Source organism: Tupaia chinensis, unplaced genomic scaffold, assembly GCF_000334495.1.
Source record: "Tupaia chinensis unplaced genomic scaffold, TupChi_1.0 Scaffold138568_1, whole genome shotgun sequence".
Classification (NCBI taxonomy): domain Eukaryota; kingdom Metazoa; phylum Chordata; class Mammalia; order Scandentia; family Tupaiidae; genus Tupaia; species Tupaia belangeri.
Window position 1 is genome coordinate 362945 of NW_006198462.1, and position 9042 is coordinate 371986.

The following is a 9042-nucleotide window of genomic DNA, read 5'->3' on the forward strand; positions in this document are numbered from 1 at the left end:
GAAAAAATAAATAGAACTGAAAGAAAACGCATAGATCAAAACTCACTTTAAAAAGTAAGCATAAAAGCCTTAGGTTAATTATAAGAAAATAGAATACAAGATATCAAAGTCTAAAACATGAAGTAGATTTTATCCCAGGAATGAAAAAAAAACACTTAACATTAGAGAAATTCTAATTGCAATTACAAAGAAAAACCAAATGTATTTCCCTAGAAAGATTATAAATGATTATAAAACCAGCAGATTGTGTAATGGTTATGTCACTGGACTCCCACGTTATTGACCGTGGTTCGAGTCCTGGACCAGATGGCTTAAAACTCACACCAGGCACATGTCCATGTGTGTCTGAAATCACAAGAGAAGAATGGAAGACAAGGGATTATGGCATGGCCATCCCCCATGGGAAGTGGTTTCTTGCCTTCTGTTTGTTTCTCTAGTGAGTGCATGCACACAACAGCAAAGAAAACTCTCTCAGAAAAAAAAAAAAAGATTCTAAATGCAATCCCCTTGATTTATTAGCACGTCAAAGAAAAACTATATAATTGCTTTGATTAATGCAATTTAAAAATTTAAAAATCCAAACTCACACTCAAATTTTTAAAAATCTAAAGTTTTGAGCAAACTGAGAGGAAAAAAACCACACTTCTTTAGCTTGAAAAATATTATTTACCATAAACCAATAGCAAGCACTGTAGTTTTGCAACATTGGAAACACTCCCAATACAATAAGGCAAGAATTTATGCTATCTGCACAGTGATTCAAAAACAGGTCTTAATAATGCAAAAAATAAGAAAACAAAATAAGGGTTCTAGAATTGGTATTTGTAGACAGCACAGATTATCTACTTAGAAATCCGTAGAGAATCCACTGGAAAGCGGTTATAGCTAACAAGAGAAAGAAACCACTTAAAACTAAGAATCTAAAAAATTGTGATATAGCAGTGACGATCAATCAAAACATTTATAATAACAACACATTTAAGACACTTTGAGAAAACTTGAAAAAGAAATTTGTGGGCTCCCTGTGGTGTGGTGGTTAATTTGGCTAGATCCCACATGGCCATCTACCTGATTTGAGTCTCCGACCAGGCATCTTGAGAAACACACTGGGTATGTGCATGCCCGAAACCCAAAGGCAGGGAGAAATGGAGAGGAAAGGATTGTGTTATGATTATTCCTTATGTGGGGGGTGTTTTCTCACTTCCTCTTTCTCTCTCTCTCTGTTTCTCTCTGGCAAGCTCATGTGCTCTCTAGAAAAAAAAATTGCAAAAATTTTCTTGAGTAAAACCATAAACTGAGCATAAAGAATATCTGAATAAATAAATAAAATACCCATTTATAAAAGGTAAGATTACCATTTATTTAAAGGTTTTTGTCATTGGGCACGTGCACTAGTTAGAGAGAGACAGTGAGAATGAAATTGAGAAAGCACCCACCAGGTGAGATGGCCATGCCACAATCCCTTCTCCTCCATTCTCCTTCTGGGATTTTGGGTGCACACACATGCATGTAGCATGAGTTTCAGGCCGCCGGGCCCAGTATTCAAACTTCAGTCTGCCAGGTGGGACTCAAGCGCCTTAACCACTATGCCACCTGCTGACCCTAAAATATAATCTTTAAGAAGGTTGAGATTGCATCATACAAAACAAGGGATTTTCAAAATCATCCTTAATCAGTCAACACAAATAACCTCTCTCTTACTGACAGCCAACCTGTGTATGAAACATAACTAAAAAGAAGTGAAACTACATTTTTGTATGGAGCTTGTAGCATAGAGCTCACTACTCAAAGTCTGTATTAACCAGACTCTGCTGCTTCTCATTTCTGTGCTTTCCTTCAGGAGTTACCGTTATTATTTTCCTTGGAGTCTAGTTAGAAAAAAGGAAATATTAACTTCAAATCTATTAAAAAGTGAGTTTATCTTAATAAGTAGGTTTACTGAGAAGTGGCCCTAGAATCAAGTTTTTAGCATTATCCTTATTCTCCATTATTATGAATGAAATGTTGGCTATAGAAGCAATTCCATGTAAACTTAATCTAAAAGACAAGAAAACGTGACAATTCACCTAAAGACATAAAGCAAAATTACCAAACTATTGAAGCAATGATCAAGAAAAAGTAGTAGGACTGTCTGTTCATGGAGTGAAAATTCACCATCAGTTTCGGCTAATGCTGCTTTCAAGATATGCTTAAAAAAGAATGGAAAGTGGTCTGGCTTCTTCTTAAAAGTCTGAAAAGAAAAAATAAAAATTCATTTTGAACTGGCTTGCTCATTTACTCTCCCCTGAAGAACAGCCCATATTGAATGCATGCATGCCCCAAGTCCCAACAGGATGTGGAAATGAAGGAGAGGGATTGTAGCATGACCACATCCCATTGATGGTGCTTTCTCTGTGATTGTGTGTGTCTCTCTGGTGAGTGCATATGCCCCCTGGGAATTTAAATCAGTAAATGAGGAAAGACATTATATAAACATATAGTGTTAGGAATTTGAAAGCTGGCTTAGATAGAGATATGAAAGATATTTTAAAATAAAATATCAGTATAATAAATTAATTGACTAATATATAAATTAGACAAATAATTTTTAGGAAAATGTGGGTTACCAAATTTGAATCACAATAGAAAATTCAATATACTAATGATAACTGAAGAAATTGAAAAGGTAGTAAAATATCTGCTTCTCCCCCACGGCTGACCATACTTTGAGTCCCGGACCCGACAGTTTGAAAATCATGCCAGACACATGTGCATGCATGCCCAAAGATCTAGGAACCCAATAAAGGAGAAGGGATTGCAGTATGGCCACCCTTCCAGGGCAGGGGGTGATTTCTCATTTTCCCTCTCTCTATTTCTCTCTATTTGCTCTTGTTGTACCCTATGACAAAAAAACTTAAAAAAAAAAAAGACAACAGATCTGGATAGATTTCAATGAATGGTAAATTTTAATGCTTTATAAATCACTCCAAAGCATAGAGAGACAGAAAAAGTTTTAACTCATTAAGTGAGTCTAGTATCTAAGGCCATATTAGAATGGCATTGAGGCCCAGCCAGTGGCATGGTTTGGGGGCAGCTGGATTCCACATGGCCAGCTGTATGATTCATGCCCTAGACCCAGAGGCTTGAAAAACACATTAGGTGCAGGTGTATGCATGCCCCAAAATCTCAACAAGATAATGAAGGAGAAAGAATGGAAATGTAGCCATCACTTCTGGTGGGTGATTTCTCACTTTCCCTCTCTCTCGTTCACTCTGTCTCTCCAGAGAGCATATATACCATATAACAAATTAAGAAAAAATAAATAGAACTGAAAGAAAACGCATAGATCAAAACTCACTTTAAAAAGTAAGCATAAAAGCCTTAGGTTAATTATAAGAAAATAGAATACAAGATATCAAAGTCTAAAACATGAAGTAGATTTTATCCCAGGAATGAAAAAAAAACACTTAACATTAGAGAAATTCTAATTGCAATTACAAAGAAAAACCAAATGTATTTCCCTAGAAAGATTATAAATGATTATAAAACCAGCAGATTGTGTAATGGTTATGTCACTGGACTCCCACGTTATTGACCGTGGTTCGAGTCCTGGACCAGATGGCTTAAAACTCACACCAGGCACATGTCCATGTGTGTCTGAAATCACAAGAGAAGAATGGAAGACAAGGGATTATGGCATGGCCATCCCCCATGGGAAGTGGTTTCTTGCCTTCTGTTTGTTTCTCTAGTGAGTGCATGCACACAACAGCAAAGAAAACTCTCTCAGAAAAAAAAAAAAAGATTCTAAATGCAATCCCCTTGATTTATTAGCACGTCAAAGAAAAACTATATAATTGCTTTGATTAATGCAATTTAAAAATTTAAAAATCCAAACTCACACTCAAATTTTTAAAAATCTAAAGTTTTGAGCAAACTGAGAGGAAAAAAACCACACTTCTTTAGCTTGAAAAATATTATTTACCATAAACCAATAGCAAGCACTGTAGTTTTGCAACATTGGAAACACTCCCAATACAATAAGGCAAGAATTTATGCTATCTGCACAGTGATTCAAAAACAGGTCTTAATAATGCAAAAAATAAGAAAACAAAATAAGGGTTCTAGAATTGGTATTTGTAGACAGCACAGATTATCTACTTAGAAATCCGTAGAGAATCCACTGGAAAGCGGTTATAGCTAACAAGAGAAAGAAACCACTTAAAACTAAGAATCTAAAAAATTGTGATATAGCAGTGACGATCAATCAAAACATTTATAATAACAACACATTTAAGACACTTTGAGAAAACTTGAAAAAGAAATTTGTGGGCTCCCTGTGGTGTGGTGGTTAATTTGGCTAGATCCCACATGGCCATCTACCTGATTTGAGTCTCCGACCAGGCATCTTGAGAAACACACTGGGTATGTGCATGCCCGAAACCCAAAGGCAGGGAGAAATGGAGAGGAAAGGATTGTGTTATGATTATTCCTTATGTGGGGGGTGTTTTCTCACTTCCTCTTTCTCTCTCTCTCTGTTTCTCTCTGGCAAGCTCATGTGCTCTCTAGAAAAAAAAATTGCAAAAATTTTCTTGAGTAAAACCATAAACTGAGCATAAAGAATATCTGAATAAATAAATAAAATACCCATTTATAAAAGGTAAGATTACCATTTATTTAAAGGTTTTTGTCATTGGGCACGTGCACTAGTTAGAGAGAGACAGTGAGAATGAAATTGAGAAAGCACCCACCAGGTGAGATGGCCATGCCACAATCCCTTCTCCTCCATTCTCCTTCTGGGATTTTGGGTGCACACACACACACACACACACACACGAGCACATAGGGGGCATAATTTTCAAGCTGCCAAGTCTGAGACTCCAATCATGGCTAGTCATGTGGAAGTCCAGCTCCCAAACCACCATACCACCTGCTGGTTCCATCACCATCCATCTTTTCTAAGTACATGAAAAAAGACAGTATAATTGAAAAAATGGACACATAGTATTATATGAAAGACAAAAATTATACACAAAAGAAATACAAATATCCCTAAAAACAAATGAAAAGATGATCAGTCTCGCTAGTATTCAGAAAAATGCAAATTCTATACAATTTTCTCTCATAATATTAAAATTTAAAAGAAGACTAAATTTGAGAGATAACATTCAGAATTTTTTTTTTTTAGAGAGGTTTTTGCTATAGGGCACATGTGCTCGCCAGACAGACAGAGAGAGACAGAGAGACAGAAGGCGAGAAATCACCCCCGAGGGGGGATGGCCACGCCGCAATCCCTTCTCCTCCATTCTCCTCTCAGGATCTTGGGCACGCACGCACACGCGCCCAGCGTGAGTTTTAAGCCACCGGGTCCGGGACGTGAACCGCGGTCGACTACATGGGAGTCCAGTGACATAGCCATTACTCTAACTGCTGGTCCTTTTTTTTTTTTTTTTAAAACATTCAGAATTTAAGTAAGTATAGGAAAAGTTAATATTCTCTTCGTGGCAACGTTAATTGGCATGACATTTTTGGAGAACACATTGTAGATATGAGGTGATTAGAGAAAATTTATATATAAATGTAAGTAGTTGTCACACCAATGTTACTTCTGGAGAAGGGATGAAGCATGAGATTGGAGGGAAAAGAAGAAAAATGTTCACTTCATATGAGAGAATCTTCAAAAAGTCCATGAAAATGTGTATAGTTTTCTATCGCTGAATGTTTTAGAGTACTAATAGACTCATCTATTACTTATTTATTTTTTAAAAAATCATTGGCTTTAATTATAATGGATCACAGAAACAGAAACATATATTCCAATCTTGAAACTCAAATGTATTCATTAGAGTGCACTTTCATGTCAAACGAGGACATGTCACCCTAGAATATATAGCTTACATTCCAAATCATTAAAATGTAGTCTCAATTATAAGAAGCCAACACAGGACATGGCTTGCTCACAATCTCTCTGCTGCTACTAAAACTTTTGTAAACATCATTTTCTTTCATTTTTAATAAACACAAATTCTACTTCTCTGTTGTATCCCAGCGAATTCTTGGTTGTTTTCACAGCATATGCCTCACTAAATCAGACTTCAGTTCTAATTACATTTGCTTTACAGCTGCTACAATTCTTTAGGGCTTTTAGGCTTATGGGGATATAGTAAATATATAATTTTATGATGTCAAATTCAAGAGGGAGGTGAGAAATATTGGATTTGAGCAAGATAGTGAACTGTTTCTAAGCAAATTAAGAAAACTACAATCTATTATTCCAAGTTTTAATAAGCAAATTAAGAAGACTCTGCTGTCCATCCATTATGCTTACTTGTCAAAACCCCAAACTAGATTCAATTTTATGGTTTGCCTGCTCCTTGCCTATATCTATACTGCCAACCTCTGCTGCAGAAAATTACAGAATCATTATGACAAGTGCCATTAAAAATAGTCAGCAGCTCCATCTGGGTCCTCAAAACTCTGATTATCTTCTTTCCTTTCCAAACTTCATTCTCTCCAAACTCAAACCCCTGTGAGTTGGCTTGCCTTCTGCTTCATTGAGAAATTAGAAATTAGAAATATCACAGTGGATATTTATGTTTCCCACTGGGAAACCTATATAGCTATACTTTTTCCATTCTGCATTGTAAAAGTCATTCCTCTTACAGTCTAAGATTACTAGAGTCCACAGTGATGTGCAGCTCCTACTACCTTCATAGGGACTTCGTGCTATTGATAAATTCCTCTTTCCTCCCATTTCTACTTTTTTCTTTCTATTGACTCCTCTCACCCATTATTACTTAAATATACTTAAGTCTGTTCTTTCTAATAAAAATGAAGCACTTTGTCAAACCCAAACTGCCTCTAGCTTCCATGTTCTTATTTTCATAGTCACAATTCTGAAAAAAGTATTGTCCCTTTTATATAATGGAACTATTTTTAAGCTATTAATGTCAAAGGGTTACTAATAATATTTCACACTTCTCTTTATTCTCATTTAAGCTGGCAATTTCCTCAAGAAATTGGTAGACCAGAGAAGAATTAGAATGTGCCTTTGAGGGCCAGCCCTGTAGTGTCACAGCAAAATGTGGTACGAGGGAGTTCGAGTCCACATGGCTAACCCTGGCTCTGGTGGCTTGATCAAAGAATGCCAGGCACATGTTTGTGCCCAGGATCTTAATGGGATAAAGAAATAGAGGAGAAAAGAACTGCAGTACGACTAGGCCCCATTTGCAAGTTCTCTCTTTCTCCTTGTCCTACACACACAAGCTCTCTGGCATTAAAAATAAATTAATTAAATAACACAAATTAAAATAGAATATACCTTTGAGTCTTCTTTTAATTCCATTGTAAAAAATATGCTTGATCGTAGACAGGATAAATGGGAACAGATAAAAGAATTACTATGCTTGCCCTGTTGAAAGATGCCCTTGGCAGGACCAGCAGTTGGCATAATGGCTATCTCACTGGACTCGCATGTAGTTCAAGTCCCAGACCCGGTGGCTTAAACTCACACTGGGCACGTGTGCATGTGTGTCCAAGATCCCAAGAAGAGAATGGAGGAAAAGTGATTGCGGCATGGCCATCCTCCCTGAGGTGGAGGTGGGGGTGATTTCTTGCTTTCTGTCTCTCTGTCTCTCTCTGTCTTTCTGGCGAGCACAGGCACTCAATAGAAAAAAAAAAAAACTCTCAAAAAAAAAATGCCTTTGGCAGTGTGGCCCTGCAGCCAGACAGGGTAACCTCACGGGTGCAGATGCCATTGCGATGCTGAATAGGTTTCTGGGCCCCTGCTACCCGCAGCTGGCCAAGAACAGGATCACCACAGTTGGCATGTGGGGTGCTGTGGGCACCATGGGGGCTGGTTTGGCCCACTGACTGGCAGCTGATCCTGGACTGGGTCCCCTACATCAACAGCAAGTTTAAGGACAACTGAGCAGCTGTCTACCATGCCTCTGGTATGCCAGCACCATATCTGAGTCTCAGGATGGACCCCAGGACATCTCCAAGCACAACTACAGACTGCTATGTTCCTGGAAAGGGCCTCGAGGTTTCCTGGCGTTTGCGTTAAACTCACCTGTGCACCTGGGAAAAAAAAAAAAAAAGAAAAAGAAAAAGGAAAAAACCCAAAAAGCAAAAAACAAACAAACCAAAAAAACTGGTGCCTTTGGGTTAAGAGGAAGAAAGAAAAGAAACAATGAAAGCAAAGCCCTGCACATGTGGCAATTCCCAAGTAAGGTTTCTAGATCAAGAAGAGCAATGGTAGAATGCACCTTGCTCTCTAGGCATAGTTTTGAGGGAAGGCCAGAAAGGAAATGTTTTCCTACTGCATCTAGACAATAGATCCACTGATATTCATGCCCAAAATGTGGCATAGAAGTCCAGTGGCACCTCAGGACTTAAGAGGCCCTTTAAACATGGACAGAGAATGTCTAAGAAGCATCTAGCATACATCAATGAGTGAGGACCACCCTCCCAACATTCTCAAGTGCTAAACTGCCTCAGAAACTTGTTTGGATTGAGAAGATAGGAAGAGCCTCCAAAAGAACAGAGATTAAGTTGTGCTACCTTAATGGAATAAAGAATTAAAGTAGCATAACTAAGTATCCAGGCTGAAATATGTGTCAAGATAAGCAACAACCTTCATTCTTGCTAAAGCTAATTGGTATGTCCAATGTCTTGAACATTTCTTTGTTTGACCTCTCTGTTAGAGATGACTCAGTTGATGACTTTTTCCTTTGACACCTCTCTTCCTGCAGTTTGATACTGAAAAATACTGGTATTTGTACTACCTTCTTGGTTACTTCTTCATCTTTTGTATGGATACTATTGTTTTGTTTTTTCCTTATACTACTCATTCATTCATTCAACAAATATTTGGTCAACATCCACATGCACCTGAATGAAGCATATTTGGCTCTTTTCCCTTTAGAATTTATAGTGTAGTGTAACTTAGAAACTAAATCTGAACACAGACTGGGTAAGTAGGACCCAACCTGACGCTAGGCCAGGTTTGGGTCACATACACCCAGCCTGTTCCATCCATGAATACTGATTCAATGACCTGTTCTA

At 37.7% G+C, this 9042-nt stretch overlaps 1 protein-coding gene across 1 annotated transcript; it reads left to right on the forward strand.

Moving 5' to 3' along the window:
- The first annotated feature begins 7737 nt into the window (after window positions 1–7737).
- On the forward strand, window positions 7738–7906 carry UQCR11 (ubiquinol-cytochrome c reductase, complex III subunit XI). The gene is given in 2 exon segments (XM_014592778.1): window positions 7738–7827; window positions 7829–7906. Coding segments are annotated over 2 exon segments (168 nt in total).
- Window positions 7907–9042: the final 1136 nt, after the last annotated feature.